Source organism: Lytechinus pictus, chromosome 5 (assembly GCF_037042905.1).
Source record: "Lytechinus pictus isolate F3 Inbred chromosome 5, Lp3.0, whole genome shotgun sequence".
NCBI lineage: Eukaryota > Metazoa > Echinodermata > Echinoidea > Temnopleuroida > Toxopneustidae > Lytechinus > Lytechinus pictus.
The window spans coordinates 4,583,719-4,606,427 of NC_087249.1; the positions used below are offsets into that span (position 1 = coordinate 4,583,719).

Here is a 22,709-nt window from a genome sequence, read left to right on the forward strand (position 1 = left end):
CACGGCGGAAAGTTCATCCGTTCTAAAAGTTTTGTGCAGCTCAAACTTTGTGCGCGATGGATAGGATAGAGCGTATGAAGCACGTATGCAATGAGTACACAACGGATACATAGCGTTTTCCAACAGAAGGCAAGATTTTTTTTTTCATTTTACATCCTCTTTGCATCCGTAAGTGCAGTGGGACAGGGCCTTAAAGCTTTACCAAGTTAGGGACATATAACGATAGGGGGATGTGTCTAGCCCATGGCCAAGGACATTTTTGTCCCGATTGTGACCGTCATGACCTTTAATGAATGAAATTAAAAAGTTTATAATAGACTTCATACACAATGTTATACGCCATCCATTTTCTTCCCGTTCTTTATTTTCAATCCTCTAAAACCCGATCGTGTTATTAAGTTCTTCTCTCTCTCTTTTTCTTGTCCTTTTTTTATTTCCAAATTTAGCTTTTGGCTCATTCCATTTTCCCATTATTACCCACTTCTTTTTTGCCTCTTTTCTCTCCCTTTCCCCTCATTCTTACTGAATAATGATAATGTATTAGTATTTCTGGATGATTTGTTCTTTCTCACGTATTCTTCTTTACTTCTTTTTCCCGATTTCCTTTCGTTTTCCCTTTTTCTTTTAGTTCACTCTTCAGTCCCTTTCCTTCCCCTTTTTCTTCCTTTTCTTTCCCTCTCTTTTTTCTCCCTTTTATCTTTTTCCCGTTTTTTTTTAACTTTCCCGGTGAAATCCGCCACTGATATGTGCATAACAAAACTCATGAATGTGAATCATTAGGAACATTCATTCACTACTCGTGGTTGTTACCATTAACAAATATTCAAAGCGAGAGGGGCTTGCTGAGATGGATGTTTTAAATGCTAATTTGTATACCTTATTAATTGAACACACGGATCTATATGGGTCTGTTGGTATTATCGTGTTTTATTAACGTCATGTGTGAAGTAGATTTGAATTTCAATTGTCTTTTGTTTTTTCCTCTTCTCCCGATCAAGGCCCTTAACTGTCTTACAAAGAGTTAAGAATAATCCGACCTCTCTGATATATGAAAGCCTTTGATATATTAGAAGCAAACAGATGGAGCAAAATATATAATAGCAAATGGCCAATATATGTTTGGGTACTCTCACTTCATCACTTTCTTTTAATCTTTATAATAATAATAATAATGGTGGCTACTTATATAGCGCACAGGTCCACCTTTCGGTGCTCATGGCGCTTCAAGGACAATAAACACAAAACACAATAGAAAACCAAAAAAAAAGAATAGAATTTGAATTCTCCTGAATAAACACAATATTAAACTGCTAATGGGAGATTTAAAAAGTTTTCAATTGGGACTTGAATGCTTCTGTTGATGAAATTTGGCGTAATTGGATAGGCAGTTGATTCCATAGCTTTGGTCCTATAACAGAGAATGCATGATCCCCCCATTTGTGTTTTGTTCTGGGTGTCTGGAGCAGTAGAGAATCAGATGATGAGCGAAGACTACGTGAAGGCTGATATTTTGAGATAGAGCTGCTGAGATATGTGGGGAAGAGAGAATAAATTGAATGATGTATTAGCAAAAGAATTTTGAAGGTGATTCTTTTACCAACAGGCAGCCAATGTAAGGACTGGAGGATTGGCGAGATGGAGTCATACTTTTTAGTGTAGGTTAGGAGACGGGCAGCAGAGTTTTGTAGACGTTGAAGTTTTGTCAAATCTTTTTGTGGGAGGTTACAGAACAATGAGTTTGAAAAATCTAAACGGGAGGAAATTAAAGCATGGATAAGTATCTCGGCTGCAGGTTTAGACAGTGACTTTCTGATGAAACTCAAATTACGTAGTTGATATCTGACATTTTGTTGGACTTGAGTGATATGGTTGCGAAAAGTCATTTCCTGATCAAATATAACTCCAAGATTACGGGCTGTTTTAGACGGAGTGATACAAGAGCTACCGAGATGGACACGACATGACTGAAAGTCAAATTTACTAAGCATTTATGTCGTCTAGGCCTTGGCCCTTTTACATAAGAGATACAATCAATTTTTCATTTAAGCACAACTGAAATTCTATGGCAAGCCATGTACATAAAGGTTACAATTAATTGTAAATATTAAGCATATTTCTTTATATGACAACCCAAGTCTTTAGTAAAGAAAATATTTTTCACTCTCTACCCTTCTCTCTGCCCCTCTGTTTCTTATCAATCTGATTTGTTTTCTCCCCTTTCTTCAATCTTTCACTCCTAATTCAAATAATCCTCTGTTGTACCATATTATTAATCATAGAATGATATCAATACCACCATGCAAACAGCATTATTCTAAATACACTTGTTATATAAAAAAAAAGAATTGTAAGAGAAATGACATGTATATCCATTTAATTGTTTTTATCTCTAAGAAAGTTCATTGCATAATAACAATATTCCAGAATATATCAGTTAAGCTTTGTAAGGCACGCATAGTAATGTCTGGTATTCTTATAATTTACATTGGACAATAGATAGTAGAGACTGCTAGCAGGGAAAAGTACAAAATGATTAGCTATGTTGTTTACATTGTTAATTTCACTGAGGTCATTCAAGGGTCTTCTAGAATTGGACTATTCAAGAAAGAAGGAGAATGTTCCTTTTAAAGACAATATTAGAAGCTTCCAGAATAGTGGAAATTTACAGATATATATATATATATATATACAGTGCGTCCCAGAATAAACGAAACCGAGGTTAAGCGATGATTTATCATAACTTAATCACAAATACAACAGACAAATGACCTACCAATGTAAAGCTTAGAATCTCCTCTTTCATCTGATATTACTTAGATTATTCCCCATTCACGCATGAGTGAGCAAAGACAATTTGAAAAAAGGATACAAAAAACTCATTTGGCGGGGGTATCTGAATTTCAAAAAGAAAATCACATGCCTAAGAAGTTCTATATCTGCTCTTTTATTTGATACCTTAATCACAAAAAGTGGTTAAGAAGTAAAAAAGTTATGTTCCCTCGAAACAATGCTTGTATTTCCATAATTTCATAAAATAAACGTGTTTTCACCGGTTTCCCAGATGCAATCGCATGGTTAACAAAAGACTTAATGCATGGCTGATCGTCAACAAAACGGAGTGTCAAGTGAGTTTGAACGCTAGCCTGTAGAACCTCTTAATTTTATGAAATTAAGGAAATTCAAGCCTTATTTCAAATAACCAGAACTTTGTTATTTCTTGACCATTTTCTGTAATTGAGGTATTAGATCGAAGAGTAGATATTGAGCTCTTTAAAAATGTGGTTTTCTTTTTGAAACCCAGATACAGCCCGCCAAATGACTTTTTGGTATCCCCTCTTCAAATTGTTTTTGCTCACTCATGCGTGAATGAGAAATAATCTAAGTAATTCCAGATGGAAGAGGAGATTCTAAGCTTTACAATGGCAGGTCATTTGTCTATTGTATTTGTGATAAAGTTACGATTTATCATCGATAAATCTCGGTTTCGTTTTTTGTGGGACGCACTGTATATATATATATATATAGCTTGTGAATAAACTTGATGAACTGAACCCCGGCTACGTCTCATTGTTTATTCTCGCTGTACCTATTGCATCCTCTCAAATATATACTAGAAAGCACCTAGCAATTTATAGGTCCCTGCTCTTCACAATTATATTATACAGATATTGACTGATGGGGTGTGTAATATAAACATTATTTGGACCGCCGGATTTATATTTTCCCGAGGGGTTATATTTTCCCGAAGCGCGCAGCGCTGAGGGAAAATATGATCACGAGGGAAAATATTAATCCTTAAGGCGGTCCAAATAATTTTTTTTTACACATCCCATCAGTCAATATCTGTTATATTAGATGGCCTTTAATGATGAAGATAGGCCTAACGATGCGTGCAGCCCGTTGTTTATGATAGTCACAGTGAGTGGTATAGATCTAGATCTTAGTAACGTTAGTCTAGTACTACTCTAACGCAGTGACCCTTTTCTAATCAAATCAAGTGTGTTTAGGCCTAGCCCTAGATCTAAGTTAGAGTCCAGTCCAGGTCCACGACCCAAGGCAGACCGAGAATGCCTGTTAGTCCATGATCAGGTGCAGATTTCGATCTAGGTTTAATTGGGGATGAGATAAGACATGATCTAACAGTTAAGTCTAGACCTAACGTTAGATCTAGATCTAGAGTTCTAACGTTATAATTACTTAGGTTGCAGCTGTAGGCCTAGAGGCTAGATGTAGATCTAGCCGTCCCACATGAGTGAAAATCGGGTACTCATTTGTTCTAAATTGATTTTTTTTTAAATGTATAATATATGTATCCACACACACCCCCCCACACACACATATGTGTGTAAGGGTGTACGTGTGTGTGCATGGGTGGGTAGATGGGCGTGTGTGAGTGTGTGTGGATATATATATTATACATATAAAATCCCTGCCCTAAACACACACAACCATGCATTCCAGCACATCCTCACACACACTTTAAAAAACATTCAGATGAAAGAACTTAAACAAATTACTGCGTGAAAACTGCATGTTTTATATCTTATCTGTAACTCAAGTCTTGAAGCAAATACCACTGTGACATTATGCGTTGCGACGTGTGACGTTATGCGTTAGAAATTTGCTGCAACATTATGCGTTGCAACATGTGACATGCGTTAGAAAAGTTACGACATTATGCGTTGGACGCTCTTGGCATAACGTCGCAATCTGCGACATTATCAGTTGTAACAAGCCCCGCTCAGGATATGCACATGTAATAATACTTATAAAATCTTTTCATATAACGTAAGATTTATAAAGTTGTATTTATTATCCAAATATATAAATAAATATTTGCATTTTTACATGGTGTTTTGAACATGCATAACAAACATGACAAATATTTAAATGAAGTTAGGACACTGACACATGGATAATACAGACATGTACATATATGAACAGTGAGCTGTGCAATATGTACACAATACGCTTATTTGTAGCCATTTTTCAATAGGGCTATAAAGCCTCTGCTATAAAACCTCTGCATCAACTTGTAACTTCCCCACATATTACCACGCCATAACGCCCAGTTTGCAGGTCTGTGGCCTTCATGAGGTGTGCATGTGTGCTGGGCCATCATAGTGGTTTAATGTTATAAGGCTAATGCATTGTAGAATATAATATACTTTTTCTTCTTTGTGTAATCGAATAAATTATGAGTAATGCATTTTATATATTCATTTTATCTTTATTTTTATGTATTCCATTGTGAACTCACTTCAGACCAGATAAAACCAAATTGAATTCAAATTTTAAATGGCTACAAAAGGGCTATAAAAAGGGAAAGAAAACAGCAAGTTGCTCACTGTGATGTACATGAATGGGATCACAATGGTTTTTTTTTTTGTAAATTGAAATTAAATTGTTATAACATTTCATATAATCCTTTTCTTGTTCAATAACATGCTGATCTATATCTATTACCAGATCTCATTCTTTTGTAGTTTACATTCGTTGGGTGATCATTATTTAGTATTCCTTATGCCTTTTCAATTATTCTATTTCGACATGTATACATCATTTAAGTTAAGTCTTGTCCCGCTATCTTGTTTGCTTGTATGACTGTCTGCCCCCTGGTGTCCGACCATCCTAGTCAACATATTACGACCTTTCTAACACCTTGTATACCACACCACACAATCAAATATGATATTACAAATAAGTGATCAATAGAATGAAACATTATAATGCCGTCAACTTAAAATGATTTCAAAAATACAATCAGTGCAATCTCTTTGTATGAATTGCATTGCATAGATCCACCACTGCAGGCAGTCATTGCTTAGAGTACCTTGGTATTTGTTTTTGTGAATTCCTTCAATCTCCTCTACGCTGATTCTAACATGACAAGTACTTAATTCAATTGTTTTATTATTAATATCAAAAGTCAAATGAAATTTCATTTGTGTTTGTTGTATCAAGATCTATTACTCATTATAAGACCAGTCAGAAAACCAATTTACACTTGACATACTCAAGTTCACATTCCATAATTAGTCCAACTACTGTATAATGAATGGCGTATTTGAAGATGACGACATTTTCTCATTTTTAGAGAAAAATATGATTGCAGACACGCAACGTTAAAGTGAAGCAGTATAAAGGATGACTCCAGGTATTCAAAATGCAGACGTGCTGGATTCAATTCCAAAAAAAGTGATAGTTATCACCAAGTATCCAATTATATGCATATAATTGTTTGGTAGTTCTAAGACTTTTTTTTCCATATATTTCAATGTGAGTGGGTTTGAGTGCCACTTTCATGCTTCTATGTATCCCATACAAATGAAAATAATTTCAAAACACAGGGTTTAACACTTTGAACTCGATAGGTCTGAATATCGGTCTGTAGCCATGTGACTTAAAAACATGGGTTCTAACTATCAGGTGATCTTTTAAAAATGATGTAATCTTTCTTGTATGTGTAGGGATATTTAGTCAAGATTGGTAATGATTCATCAGGTTTTAGCATCCAAAATATGCTACTCTACTGCGAAGGCTTGTGTGGCATGAGCGGTAATACATGTTGTAATATGCATCGAGTCGCCCGCTGACTATGGGGAAGCTATTGATAAATCTGACTTTAGTCAAAGCAGTGATTTTGAGCCTAAAACAGACACTAAAGATGATATTTCTGAACAAGCTTCAGCCGGCCCGGTCCGGGTACTAGCGGCGGGAAGATGCTGTTGGGGCTCGAATCATGGGAGTTTGTGAATGTGGTCGACATGTGCAAATCATTAAGGGTATGGGTCACGGCTGCCCCAAATAATTCAGGGTTCAAAGGGTTAAAGGCATAGATCAACAACAAAAAAAGAGCTGCAAAGTCCAACTTGTCACCTTTAATGTGTTATATCGATTTTCCCATGAAATTTAGTAAATGACTATTTGTCAGTCACAGATACATCTTGAAAACCTCTGCATGAATTTGAATTATTTTTCTCCGTTAGTGTTTTTTTCATCCATATGAAGAATACAAAATACACCGTTTTTCAATAATTTTTCTTTTAAAAAGACATTTGGATTATTACCATACGCCTTCAACACACTCACATGAATACTTTCTCTTGGGATTTGAATAAATAATGACAGGTGAAATACCTGATTAGATTTCACACCTTTTCAATCAAATATCAAATATCTTTTATCAATACATTTTTTTTACCATTCATAACACACTGATACATTTCAGTGATAACGGCGGACATATTTGAACACTATGAATATGCCAATTTATATCATTCACAACATGGATTCTGACAATTGAAAACTTAATTTCACTCAACACTTTTACATACTGAATGGTGTAATAAATCAACAATTCTACAGACAATTGGGCAATTTTTCCTTCACACACCAGTAAGCCTATATGACACATCAATGTTTAGATGCTTGGCAGAATTTGCATCCATGTATGACATTTCAGTAACCTTGAAAAAACGAAAATGAAAATCCATATTTTATTGTTCGAAATAGACAAGAAATGAAATACTCAGAAAATTTGCTTTGCCCAATCGTTAGTGGGCCCGGCAGCCGCTGTGCAGCGCCAGATCGACGAGGCTCTATCCTGTAAAACAAACAGGGTAGCAGCAACTCACATCTTTTAACGTCTTTTGGTCTGACGCGGCCTGTTGTGAGACGGACGCTCTACCAACTGAGCCAACACACCGCTGGTGGCAACATAGTTTCTTATTGATATCTGAAGTGGATCCAAAAGTTTAGTGGCTGAAAAGAGATACAGGTATGTCTTCAAGTCAAATCTGTCATGACCACAGAAATAGTTGACTTAGGTGAAATTCTACTACTATCATTAGGAGGTAAATAAGTTTTGTTTTGCACAACATGGCTGAAAGAGTTGCTTTAACTTTAGGCAATTATTTGACTGAGAGATTTGACTTATGCAGACTACAACTGCAATTGCAGTAGTACGAGTTGAAGTATAAACAAATACCAGAAGTAAATTTACGATAGCTGTTATAACTTACAGAGATTGCACCAAAAGATCGGGCATTAAAAAATAAGAAGATTGATGAGACTTGACCTGTTCAGCAAAAACACCATCAAAGATACCAACTGATGCAAGGGGTAAACAAATATACAAATCCTATGGATTACAGCAAATTATTACCTTATTACCTACAAATTCTTCAGCACATGACTTGGTTTCAGCTTCCATAGACATTTATATTCAATACTGAATAAATTTTTAAATTCAATATAGTACTTTACTCTAGCATATTTTATAAAAATAGATAGCATTTTGTTGAGGTTGGGGGTGATTAAGTCTAATGAATGAAATGCACTGGTTTAAGGTTTGTAGATTGATGATAACCTGATGATTTCAGCTAGATACATCTTCACAGCATAGAACCAGGCCAGCAGGCCAGGCAGTCTTCTCACTCTTAGATGGTAGGTCCTTGGTAGATTCTGAAACAAAATTATACATGGATTTAATGAATTCACATGACAGATAAAGCCCTGGTTGGTATTCTGAGATCCATTTCATTTTGAAGATTGTTTTAGTTTATTTCTAAAATTAAACAAGTGGAATGCCTCTAGCGGTCTCACCTGCATCACGCGATTCAATATAGCAGCAGTGCTGACTTTGAAAACTACTATTGGTGCTCCATGAACCTGTCCATTCCAGACGAGCGGAGCAGGTTCTTAGACATGCTTCTGAGAGTCTCATCAGAGAGAGGATCAGACACGTCCATAACCAGCTCAGACAACTTCAACCTTGTGTTGAAACATCGGAAGAATATTGAATTCTAACCACGGTGACAGTAGACAATATCAAATTTTGTTTATGATTCGATCACTAATGTATTGATAATGTAAAGGCACTCTATAGGGAGATTCTGGCATTGTGCCCCCTTTTTTTTATGAGGAGTGCTCTCACATCAGTAGACTATTTCTTGTCAACAAATTGTGAAAGGAATTTACCAAAAAAATTTGAGTGACAAACTTTTGACAAACAGAATATCAAAGATTTTATGCTCTTTTTTTTTGAAATCCTGGATGCATCCCTCTTATTAACTATTAGGCTCATCGACATCTTTTGAATGAAATTCTAATAAATATCGTGTATTCTGACTTAAGTGACAGCCAGGATCGGACCCAGTATTGTTTTGGCCTCCTCCTCCTCCTGTCCTCGTATTCAACTTCTAACTGATGTTGTTGTAGAATGCTAAGGTGTATAAGTCCAACCAAATTCTGGACATCCATCTTGGTCGGAGGTTGGCAATCGACTGAAGAATGTCTCATGTGCCGCGATTAATATGCCGACTGCTTGAAATCGTTTCAAGAGCCCATCATGAACGTAACACAATCGCTCCATTCGTAGCACCACCGTAGCGAGGTCATAATTAGCGTATGAGCCTCGTACGGTCGCTTTGATTGCAGAAGCAGCGCATCACATCTGCCTCGAATCGTGGCAAGAGAGTGGCAGCGTCGTACTATCAGCGTATTACCATCACCTTTAGCGCAGGTCGGTCGCAGTGAAGTTGCAGTGCAATCGCCTCGCAGGCTAAAAATAGAATTCGAGGAAAAAAGATTCAGCTACGCTTTGCGGGATTTACACAGATCGCCATGGTCGCCATGATCGCCTTCCTAGTGAGATGGGGGCCTTAAAATCGGGTGAGGGATATTTTATCTCTGGCGATGACAATTCAGTGAGATTTCTGGGTGAATTAGCTCCAAATGTTGAAATGAAAATAAAAGTAAAATACAATCATCATCAACGCTAATACTCTAACAGCATTCGTGTAGAATGATGAAATATTTCAAATTAGTTTTGTTGACTAATATTATTCATGAAATGATGCATGTAATGATGTGATAGGAAATCTTACAAATGTCAGAGAATTGTTATTTTGTATTTCAAAGAAATCCCTGTAAAGACATGCTAGCATATAGTGCAAGAGCATTTGAATTTAATAATTTGATACAATCTCACTCCTTTGCCACACCTGGCGGAAAAGATTTTCATTGGTTGAATGCGAGGAGAGTGTTATCAAACAGCACTTTCTCATTGGATATTGTTTCATAGACGTGCCTTATAGAACATAAAAATAGTTCTCAGAATATATATTCAGACAGATTTTAAGGGTATTTCACTAATTTTAACAGAGATCAAATCTATTTTACCTGAGATAAGATGGACCTAACAATACTACCCCTGCTGTTACCACAGTAGCTTCTCATTTTTGCAGGAGACCAACAGGCCCTAGTTCACAAAGGTGGTGTTGAAAACCGTCAGTTGAACCTGAAATGGACTCATGAAAACAGATGACTCACTAACAAAATAGCATGGTCAACCATGGCGACAGGCGTCAATTTCGTGCACTGTGACAAAAGCGCATATCAGCATTGGATATTTATCAATATATGTGTTAAATAATTGTAATTTATACAGGAAATCTGCATAAAGCATGGGTTCAACCGATGGTTTTTAAAACCACCTTTGTGAATTCAGGCCATAGATTCAATGTCAAAATTGCATAAACAGCTAGTAATGACCTACCTCTAAATCTTCTAGTATTGAACCAGAGTGATCGTTGTATACTGTGATGTTGACATAGATATGATAGAGCTTCAATGAGTCTAGATTGTCTTCTTCTTGAACCAGAAGCAGCTTCCCAGTCATACTATACAGGTAAACAAATAATTGATGGACAATAAGCCTTATGAAGATGTAACCTGCATGAGGTTATTTGAGATAAACAGTCAAGGAGCCAGCATAGCAATGGGCAATTTTGCCCTCATATGCTTTGGGGCAACCAACTTTTCTAAAGTAGCCCTGATATCTGTCACAACAATACTAAAGAAAGATAAGAAAATCAATTTTCTACCTACAACAGAGTAATGAAAAAATGCCTTTATATCATAACTGCTTGTTGCACAAAACAGTTGCCCTTGAAATGAAAGAAATAGCCCCTTACAAGTGATTTGAGATCATTCATGTATTCCTTTACACATCCACGCTGAAGATTAAACAGGTTTTCATAGTCATTGGTATTTGACACTAGCCGTAATAATAGCCAATGTGCTAAAAGCAGACGGTACAAGAAATTATTTCCAAACCTGATCACTAAAGCCCACTTCACACCTTACCATTGGTCTGCGACCCGAATTGGAAATAAATTAAACTTTTATGCTAATATTGAGACATGGAATATCTTACTTGGTAATGATCTAAACCATCGTACGAATACTAATGTTCAAATCTTTTACTATGCTATGATCCTTATTAGAATAAAAGCAAATTTAATACCCAGTCGTAATGACGTCATAGCAATCGTACAATTGGCTACGATTTGGAACTCATTTGTTTACAATAGGGTCCCGACTTGATAAGGAGAAGGGCGTATGCAGCCGTGTGAGAGAGAATTATTTTCAAATGTCACCTGTAACACAGGTACAATTTTGTAATTTTCTTTTTTATCTATAAAGCAACGGGAATCTGATGTATTTAGCTGACTGTATATGTGCATATTATAGTAATCTTGGTCAATCTAATTGCCCTAATTTGAGTTTTAGGACCAACTGTAAATACACTGATGCTACTTGGACACTGCATTTTGCTCTATAACTTCATTCAAATTGAGTCTAAATGGCACAAAATTTTCAGTAAAATGTGTGGTCTCAATACAAATTTAAAGCCTATATGAAAAACAATTTTTTTTAGTTATCGCAAGAACAAAAATAGGACAGACCAATAGATAAACAGACGGAAATCATAATGCCTCTGGCAACCACCTCCAGCATAAAAAAAATGTTAAAGATAACATACGAGAATATACCTCCTGTTTTTGTTCCTTGGCTTTGTGGTAGACCAGTTCCTTGTTAGGACCTGTACAGCTGTCCTCTAAGATAGCCCAATCCCTTGAGTTTAGATCTAACGCCATTGCGACTACATTAGGTCGATTACTCCATATCAAGCATTCTCCAGTACCATCATCTACTGCTAGTCTGTAAAAAAAAATTAGAGACAGTAAAATCAGAATATATGTTGACCTTTTTTAAGCCCCCCTCCTCAAAAAAAAAAAAAAAAAGAAAGTGATTTTCTTTGTGTGAGGATATATCCTATCCTCGGATACAGTACATCATTCCATATCCCCTTCTACAAGAAATATATTTTTCATTATGTTCCTTTACAAAATTTATATATATGGAATTTATATGACATGATTGCATATGACACCATAAATCAAAAACTTTACAAATTTGTATCTCTTTATTTTTTTGTTGGATTTTCATCAACCTTTTACCAATATATTTCTCTAAGTTTTCTGCTTTTATCAAGCCAATTCATAGTCAGGGTGAACTTCACCCTAACATATTTCTGATCTCTGACACCACTTACGAGCATTAGAAAGTAATTGAGTGTGCCGAGCAGCGAAAGGGCACCCTATAATCAATTTTTGTTGAAGTAGAGAAATGATTTCAACTTACACAATTTGAGTGATGATTTTTCCAGCCTGTCTAGCTGAGTCAGGACACTTGCAATCATTCCTACCACAATGGTTACATAGCCACCTGAAAGACATTAAATCACATCATAGATATCACAAATTAATACTTAACCCTTAATTCAAGTGACCCCACCCAACAAAGTTTGTGACGATGCTGGCTGCCGCACAAAATTTTCAGACTGCTTTAGTTGCCAAATTTTTATTTTCAAATTTCAAGTCTTGCGCACCTTTTGCAAAAACTGGACAACACCGTTACGACGCTGCGTGACTATTTATACATGCAAGTCAACCCCAAAATTGCCACTTCTATTTATAGTAGCAAAACTATTACTACTACTACTACTACATGTACTACTACTACTACTACTACTACGACGACGACGACGACGACGACGACGACGACGACGACGACGACGACGACGACGACGACGACGACGACTACGACTACGACTACGACTACGACTACTACTACGACTACGACTACTACTACTACTACTACTACTACTACTACTACTACTACTACTACTACTACTACTACTACTACTACTACTACTACTACTACTACTACTACTACTACTACTACTACTACTACTACTACTACGACTACTACTACTACTACTACTACTACTACTACTACTACTACTACTAGTACTAGTACTACTACTACTACGACTACTAATAGTACTACTACTACTACTACTACTAGTACTACTACTACTACGACTACTACTAGTACTACTACTACGACTACTACTACTATTTACTATTACTATTACTACTTACCTTATAACTAATTTAGTGATAAGAGTGATATGTGCATATAGCCAGCTAATACGAGTAGAATCCTTGTTGGTATCATGTATCATGTGATAGAGGAATGATCTCTGTCTCGTAGCAGGTAGGCTTTGATGAGAGCTGTGGTGAGCATCTGTACTAGATGCACTGCAAAACACAATAAGAATACAAATTTATTTAAAAATGTCAATGTTCATATCAAAAGTACTAGCAAGGAACATATAAAGTCCATCCCAACAATTAGTTGATTTAAACAAAGAAGATGAAAATCAAATGTTACATTTGATGATCAAAAGGATCCTGACATAATCATGATAAAAAAATCATGGCGATGTTCATTTTCCACTAAGAAACAAACTAAGTTTTTCACCAACTAAGGGAATAGTAAAATACAAAAGAAATAGTGAGTGTGTGACATTATTGGTACCCACATTTGGATAGTGCCTTAGATGTACATGTAACTGTTTTGTGAAAATAAGTGAAACTTGAAAATCTCAAATATTTTCTCTCTGATATTGATGGAATATTCAGGGCTTTGCTTGATTGCTTTAAAATGAAATAAAATTAAAATCAAATTTTTATTGGGGAGGACTCGGCTTTTATTCATCACTTTAGAATTGTGTTATCTTAAGATCAAATCTATATTTCTGAAATATTAGTCTGTTGACCTACATTCACTCAAAGTCTCTTTCAATTATGCAGAAATCGGTAATTTACAAAATTTATTGTTTAATGAGGAAATAGCCAGAGGTAACAACCAACAGAAATGAATAGCAATCTCTTGCCAAGATACTGGTGCTAAAAAGATTCCTTTTAAATGTAGATGATCTCATAATACATGGTGGTATATCATAACATTTCAAGATATCGATCTAATTTCCAAACTGACAATAAAGTTCTTCCTTTTAATGTCCACACATCTTACCTAAATATAGATTTTTATTTGCAATAATCAATATTGTTTAGAATGACAATTGATCAAACTAATCAAATAAAAGCTCTTTCCTCTTGAATCTTTTGGAAAGCAATTTTTTTTCACCTGCCAAAATCAAGATGTGAAAGCATTTTGGCAGATCAAAAGTTTTTGCAGGGAAAATGGAAATTCAGGTCCAGCTCAATTAGGCCAGCCCTAATGAAAATGTTGGTATTAATGTATAAGACTTAGGTCAATTGACCAGCCCATAGCACCCCAAATAGGGGAATTATGGTTGAAAGCAACCCATATAAATCATAATAATGATTTTGAATACTCCTGTTAAACTTCACATTGGAAACTTACATTTCTTTGAAACTGTTGAAGCAGAAACTATCCACTTGAATCGAGGTCAAAGGTCCAATGTCGTAGGTCACTGCAAACCCTGGATCTACTTTCTTGAGACAGTTCCTTATGACAAGAGAAAGACAGCAAGAGAATAATCATATAACCAATACTCAATCATTACAAATAAACTATACTGATCCTCAACTGCACATAGTAAATCACTGCTAGACCAGGCATACATTGTTCATGTAACTTCTAAAAATCTTCAAACAATGACCTCTGTAACCTTTGACCTTGTGAGTCAAAAATCTAATCTGATTATCCTAACTCATGTACGTATACCAGAGCCGACTTTGAAAATGTTCACTAAAATGGTTCTCTATCTATAAAGGCAAGAAAGATATAGTTCCAAATGACATTGTGACCTTTGACCTGACCTTATGACCCTCCAATATACATACATGAGTCAAGTTTGAAGTTGAACTTTCAAGCTGTTTACTTATCATGAGAACGAAAACAGGAGGCCATTACCAGCATGTGCAATCTTTTATGCACTCATGCAAATAGGTGATATCACAATTCCTTGATACTTGTACTTGAATAGCGCATGAGCAAAATCACTGGCTAAAACACATCTGCTAGATAAGGTCTACACTAACCATGCAATGTTGTGTGATTGAGCCCATACCTGATAGTAACTGTTGCTCCAGGAACAAGTCCAAGTATATCATCATGTAAGTGAGCTGGTAGAGACACTGTAGCAGTGGTCCGACTAATAATATCATCAATCTTGAGATGAATAAATGAATCTTGGCAAGTTGCCTTCTCATTGCTGCTATGACCTGTAAAGGGGGAGATGTACAGTGGGTCATTTGGTTTTTTTCAAATCAAGTCTTTATTCAATATTTCTATTAAAAAAATAGACCTTATAAATAAACCTAATGACATCATAATCTCATTGTGCCCTCCCTCAGAGGATATAGGTATATGCATAAACAGATGCAAATCTTCAACACATGCATATCTATGGCTTCAGCCTCCAAGATGGCTGCATGATGACATCAATGCAGACGATCTATATCCACAAATGTAACATGTAAATGATCCATAAAATGTCATAATATATTTATAGGGTTCAAATATGTTGGAAGTGCCTTTATTTCATATAACTGCTAGGAAAGAATGAGTTATAACTGGAAAGCTGAAAATCTACTTTTAGATGATATTTATAAACTGGAAAAATTAAATTTAAAGACCTATTTGTGGGCGGGTCACATATCAAGAAATATAAATTGAATTTATTTTCTGAGCTGATCTACTTGCCTTCCAAGGATGTTACCCTTGTAATGTGACCAGATACAGATGACAGCATATGGCACTGTCTACAATCAAGAGAAAATAATCAAATCATTTCCTTTTCCCACTCCTACATTAGCTGTAGCCTTAATGCAAAACTATGGAGCAGTAAAAGAACAATTACTTTAATTTTTTTTATATTTTCTTAAATGCTATATACAAAAGTAAATAAATCCTCAATCTTTATTATGTGCATTGGCTTTTAGTTTGTGATATGCAATAATAATCCTAAAATTAGATTTAAAAATATTACAAAAACATTAATAATGCTTGTTATTACATACTGCTACATAACACTTAACCCATCAAGGCCGGGGTATTTTGGGAGTTCATATGGCCGGGGGGGCCTCCTAGGCCCCCTTGAGAGCTCGGCCGTTGGCCACACGATCACGCCGAAAATTGGCACGCAGGTTGTCTGGGACATAATCTACAAAATTGTATGGTAATTTATTTCATGCAAATTGCTATTAAGTAATTATGCTAATTTACGCGTAGTTACTATGCAAAATCATACTTTTCCCTCTAACTCCCTAAATAATGCTCTAAATGTTCTAACTTTTGGTTTAGAAACACTTTGTGGTGTTCTTAGCAAGTGCACATGAAAAAATTGCGATATCAGATCAATTTCTAATGTATTATATTGTTTTTTTTGCAATTTCTGATGTATTTCTATGTGTTTTGGACCTTTTGTTTTTCATTGTTTTTTCAATTAAATTTGTTGGGGACTCTTCTGAGATCATAAACAGCATAAAATAAATAAATTTGGACGAGCAAAACTAAAAATAATCATACATTTATGATTTTTGGTTGAAAACACAATTTGCATTGACTTTGTACACGTAATCACGTTTTTGAGCAATTTTTGGTCTGACATGCACTTACACAATGTTGCGTAATTTCTGAACCACGTACCCGGGTGACGTGAAACTGGTCTTAAAAGTTGCGCAAGACTTGAAAGTATGAAGACAGCGAGTGGCACGGTAAAAATATTTGCACGGTGAAAATATTGCGCGAATTGTTGAGGGCCCTCCCCTCCCCCCCCCCCCCCCCCCCCCCCCCCCGCCTGGATAGGGTTAACTTACTTGATCAGAAATCTCTTTTTGGAGCACTCTAAAATCATTCAGTTTAATTAACCTAGCTTTAGCAAAGCAGCTGTTACATGCTTCTGTATTTCAATAAATGAATTCCTGCCAGGTCTCCCTTTAGCTCACCTAGCAGTATAATATGAATGAATTTCATACAATTTTCATACAATAATTTGAGAAACCACTAGAATTACTAGATAAGATAACAGACCTTTGTTTTCCCTTGCTCATCTGACCTGAATCATTTTCATCTTCTGCCTTGCAATCAATCTGCGATGTGGTATGCTGTATAATAAAGAGAACAGGTGGTTTAAGTTCAGAAATATTTGGTATACAGTCAATGGGAATTGATGCATACAAAAACTGTTCATCAGCATAATTAACTCAAAATTGATTGAAATCACGTCTTTATTATATCAAAGATAGAAGTCTATGGTTCTATTCTAAACACATGGCAGGTACGTCACTAAAGTACAATCGACATTGATTATAATCTATTACACAGATCAATACAGTCAAAATTATAATTTTGGAATGAGGTCAAGTATGGTTGTGCATATTTTAAATGGTTAACACCCCTCCCTCCACCCATAACATAAATCTCTATTTATCAATATTCTTGTAGAAACTTCATCAACTCACAGCATGAACTCCTAGATCTATGATAAAACATTTCCAATAAAGCACCTCTAGAAATCAAACTCAAATTGATTTTCAATCCAATGAAATGCGCACATTAGAGACTTATACATGTACTTGATTTTTGTAGTTGCATTTAAATTACTTTCTTTCTTCAACGATCCCATTCCAACTCACTTGTAAAACTTGAAGCTGAGAAAATGATGTGATTATATAAACAGGCTGAGTTCTACCTTTCTTGGCTAACTTCATTATCGACGGCACGACATGGGTCTAAGGACACCAAAATGGAAACAATTAGATATTAAACTTCTTACTATCACATCAATGAAAGATTTAAGTAGTTAACTAAATAAATTCAGAACTGCACACAGTCAAAATTTCTGCCTCTGCTACAGTGCTACTGCCATACAATATGTAAATTCTAAAATAGTTGGGTCGGTCAGTCAATATTTTTTTGCCTTTGCTGCTGCACAAAGAATATCATGCATGGATGATTTATTTATGTCATCAAAACACATATTCAAGTGTTATTTTTAAAGCCATTTAATACTAATTTGGGCAAATTCTTTGCCCAAATCTGACATTTCCTCACAAAACATTACATTCGTATATTTTAGACCTGCAAAAAAAGAAAGAAATAGCGACCCTGTTTTGTTGCATTTTACGGTCGGTTGAATGAGGGCAACATAACATATTTTAAGGCCTAATATAGCTCTAACCTGCATGTCATCATCTCTGCATTCCATCTTGTAAATTTGCCCATCTCTCAGAAAGTGATACCATCTAATGGCATCATCTTGGAAACACAGAAGAGCTGGTCTTCTATCCTCCTCTTGTTTCTCTTCCATCTCTCCGTCACTTCCCTGTATTAGGAGGGTTTTATCTCTCTTAGTCTTCTTCGCCTGGTATGAGTCTAGAATGAGGATATCACAGTAGAATCTTGGAGTGGTTGACCCGCTATCTCTCTGCTCCTGATGGATGAGTGGTCTTCTACTTCTAAGCTGGATCGTTTTGGATGTGATGCATTCCGGAAGAGATCCATCTGTTTAAAAAACAAGGTGATAAGCACCTTAAACAAGAATGGTTTATGCCCCCCCCCCCTTTACATTTTTTGTGATAAATCTTGACGAGAAAGATTTGTGCTCCATTGTTTCATGACTTTATTCTTACAAGTCTCGTGTGACCTAAATTTTTTATTGATGAAATGTTCATTATATCCATAAAGTTATCTAAGTAATCTATTCCCCAAATTCCTTGAACTTCAAATTTACTAAGTCACAAGGGCAGTATCAACTAACATTTATCAATAAGGAACTAAGCAAAGGTCCGTTGTGCCAACTTTACATGAACCAGGAAAAATCATTATAAATCTTATTCTCAATGTATAGAGTGTACACATTTGAATGTTAAACTGAACAACACAGACCTGACTTTGATGAGCTTCTTTTCCTCATTCTAGGTTTGACACCACTTGGAGATGACTTCTTCTCTGTTCCACGATAAAGACAAACAGCATATCTTGGATCGAACATCACATAAACTTTGACCTCTGACCTTGACCTGTCAATGCTATCACCTCCATCAACATCCATTTCAGATTCATTCTGATCTACTTTTATCCTGGAAGAGTCAACACAAGTTCTCTTCTCCTGTATCACAATAAAGTCCTCAATTCTGAGCAGATGGTTGAGGCATGGCTGGGGAAAGCAACAGGTTGTTGATTTATGATTTGTTTCATCTCTCTTGTTGCAAGACTTGTCAGGTTTCTTCCCGGAGCCTTCCCTCATAGGCAAGCTGCTAATAAGAGTACATGGAATGGACCCAGTAGCATCCAGCAGGAAGAGTCTTCCATCTGTTCTTTCACAGCATAATTTAGCAACTAGGACCTGAAAGACAACCAATGATGGACCAATTATTGAACGCGTTGAGATCTTTAACCGTACTGAAAGTCATCGTCGATGCTATTTACATGTATAACACTGTCTACGAAAAGATCTCTTACAAATTACATGACAGTCTCCAGCTAGATATAACTTCCAAAATTAGTCAAATTCATGAGCTTGATGAACATGTAAAAAGACTTAAGAAAAACATTGTTGACATCAACGAAGCAATCGATGGAAAAGAGCTGTACAGTAAACGAAACTGCCTTAAATTCCACGGTGTGCTCGAAACAGCTGATTAAAACACGGACATGGTCATCATTGATCTCGTCGAAGAGAAGATGGGAATCGAACAGGACCAAACCGACATCGATCGCTCCCACCGGATTACCCAGAGAACTCCAATGATACAGCCCCATTTCGAATACTGTAATGTTATTTGGATGCATCCCAATCGTTAAGATTACAAGTTGTGTGTGTGTGTTTATATGTATATATATGTGTGGGTAAAGAATTATTGTTATTAATGCTATTATTCGAAAATGTATAAATTTGTTTCGTTGTTTTTATATATTTTGTGACTTTTGTTTCACAGACTTGCTGAAAAACAGCATTGTCGGCTGATAGCAAGTTTTTTAACTGTATTGAAATAAATAAAACAAACATTCTAAAAGGCATAAATTTTATGACGAAAAAAAAGAAGATCTCCAGTATGCATACTTGTACCAATTTTTAAGTCAACTCGTCAAATGGTTCTTTAATTATCGCGAGAACAAAAACTGGACAAACGGATGCATGAATACATAAACCAAAATAATGCCCTGGCAACCATCTCCAGTGGGCAAAGGTATAAAAAAATACATAATGAAGATATATGTGTAGAGTGAAAATGCTAATCAATATCTACTTAATATAAATTTGGCCATATCAAGTTTAACATTTGGCTGGTAAAATCAATGACTCACATGGTAGTTTCATGCCAAACTAAAACTTGAGCAACCTATTTCCATGTAATTATCAATTGCATCAAAGAGACAAATAATACAAGTAGATCTTGGACTCATTGCAAGATGAGTTTGCAATCGAATGCAATTCCAAAAATCAATCACAACTTACAGCCCAGGGCCCCATCTTACAAAGAGTTGCGATTGATCCAATCAATCACAACCATGGACGGCCAGCAACGTCAACATCTAAAATATGTTTGTTCAAAATGTTTCCTATATATGAAGTATATTCATTTTTTTCTTGACAATTTAGAATAATAATACACAGTTCTTGTATAGCGCATATCACAATTATGAAGCATGCTTCGCTTTGTTTTGAAAGGATATTGTGCAAATTTCCATAAGAAAAAAAAAAGTCATTGATGGATTTCTTTATAGTTGAGGATGATCGTATCAATCGTAACTCTTTGTAAGACGGGGCCCTGATTATTTCTGGGCCTCATGACACAAAGATTTGAAACCAACTACCAATTTTGAAGAGCAATTTTCATTGGTCAACAATGATACTGCGGAAAGAAACTACGCAGCAAGAACAATTTGATTGGCCATTGCTGCTTTTCAGCAATTGACTGCAAACCTTTGTGTGTATGGGGCCCTGTTTCACATTTGATCTTACCATTGGTACGAGCCCGTCAGATGATGTTATCATTCTACATGTCCATCCTGATTGATCCAATGAGGTTATATCACCGAGAGGACATCCATCAAAGGATGAGACCAGTTCACTTGATGTGGGCAAGGTACATGACACTGTCTGATAAAACAAGATGATTATTCAGTGTTTTCTGACAACTGCTACATCAATCGCATGAGCAACAGTACGCCCCCCCTCCAAAAAAAGTGCACGTCACTATTCTGATCAAAATAAATTATTTTGACATCATACATGGTATTTTCTAATCTGGATAGAATTTCTGATCAGAATACATCAGGTATCCAGTGGGCATGAAAGTATCTCATTTCTAAAAGGATATTTATTATCGCTTTTGAGTAGTAGAATGAAAGCGTTTAGATCTATTTGTGCTCAAAAGTTTGTTAACCCCACCACAAAATGCACTCTTTCATGTTGAGTATTGAATGTAGACAACACCACTACAATGTTCGACGGCATGCCGAGAGAAACAAACTTTATCAAATGAAATATTTTATCACCTGAGTTCACAATTAAATATCAAAAGCATGGCAGAACTTGAACACTTTAAATATGTAAATTTTCTGGTCTTGTTGATCACTGTATGTGCTAAAAGAGACACCGACAATTGTGGTAAGCCGAAAGAAACATGAGTGCTTTAAAATCTGGACGAAAACTTGATGGTGGAGAGAAAGGAAAGGTAAGGCATTTTTATAGTTGGCTGATTCTGACAGGATTTAACTTAACCCTATCTAGGCCGGGGTATTTTGGGAGTTCATATGGCCGGGGGGGGGGGGGCCTCCCAGGCCCCCCTTGAGATCTCGGCCGTTGACCGCGCGATTGCACTGAAAATTGGCACGCGGGTTGTCTGGGACATATTCTACAAAATAGTAATTTACATGTATATAGTATAGTAATTTATTTCATGCGAGTTGCTATTAATTGATTATGCTAATTTATGCGTAATTAGTATGCAAAATCATACTTTTTCCTCCAACTCCTTTAATAAAGCTCTAAATGTTCTAATTTTTGGTATAGAAACTCATTGTGGTGTTCTTAGCAAGTATATATGAACAAAATTGCGATATAAAATCATTTTCTTATGTATTATATTCTTTTTTTTGCAATTTCTTATGTATTTCTTTGTTTTTTTACCTTTTGTTTTTCTTGTTTTTCAATGAAATTTGTTGGGGACTCTTCTGAGATCATAAAAAGCATAAACTAAATACATTTACACCAGCAAAACTAAAAATAGTCATATATTTATGATTTTTGGTTGAAAACACAATTTGCATTGACTTTGTACACAAAATCATGTTTTTTAGCAATTTTTGATCTGACATGCACTTACATGTACATAATGTTGCGTAATTTCGGAATGCTTTTATGCTAAAAGAGACACCGACAATTGTGGTAAGCCGAAAGAAACATGAGTGCTTTAAAATCTGGACGAAAACTTGATGGTGGAGAGAAAGGAAAGGTAAGGCATTTTTATAGTTGGCTGATTCTGACAGGATTTAACTTAACCCTATCTAGG

General features: G+C 35.8%; 1 protein-coding gene across 3 annotated transcripts in view; it reads right to left on the reverse strand.

The window, feature by feature from the left end:
• Positions 1 to 4,518: 4,518 nt before the first annotated feature.
• The window catches only part of LOC129262537 (uncharacterized), a 32,104-nt gene continuing 13,913 nt past the window's right edge, over positions 4,519 to 22,709 (reverse strand). Inside the window, exons 10-23 of one of the 3 annotated variants that reach the window (XM_064099664.1) lie at positions 21,158 to 21,295; positions 19,078 to 19,537; positions 18,371 to 18,693; positions 17,826 to 17,921; positions 17,221 to 17,294; positions 15,892 to 15,950; positions 15,257 to 15,410; positions 14,587 to 14,691; positions 13,296 to 13,454; positions 12,493 to 12,576; positions 11,841 to 12,009; positions 10,562 to 10,685; positions 8,372 to 8,466; positions 7,716 to 7,764 (exon numbers count right to left, since the gene is read on the reverse strand). In XM_064099664.1, the coding sequence (XP_063955734.1) occupies positions 8,381 to 8,466; positions 10,562 to 10,685; positions 11,841 to 12,009; positions 12,493 to 12,576; positions 13,296 to 13,454; positions 14,587 to 14,691; positions 15,257 to 15,410; positions 15,892 to 15,950; positions 17,221 to 17,294; positions 17,826 to 17,921; positions 18,371 to 18,693; positions 19,078 to 19,537; positions 21,158 to 21,295 (2,031 nt within the window). In that variant the 3' untranslated portion in view covers positions 7,716 to 7,764; positions 8,372 to 8,380. Of the gene's footprint in view, positions 8,467 to 10,561; positions 10,686 to 11,840; positions 12,010 to 12,492; positions 12,577 to 13,295; positions 13,455 to 14,586; positions 14,692 to 15,256; positions 15,411 to 15,891; positions 15,951 to 17,220; positions 17,295 to 17,825; positions 17,922 to 18,370; positions 18,694 to 19,077; positions 19,538 to 21,157; positions 21,296 to 22,709 lie in introns of all 3 variants that reach the window. The other 2 variants (XM_064099665.1, XM_064099663.1) reach the window with 2 other exon arrangements.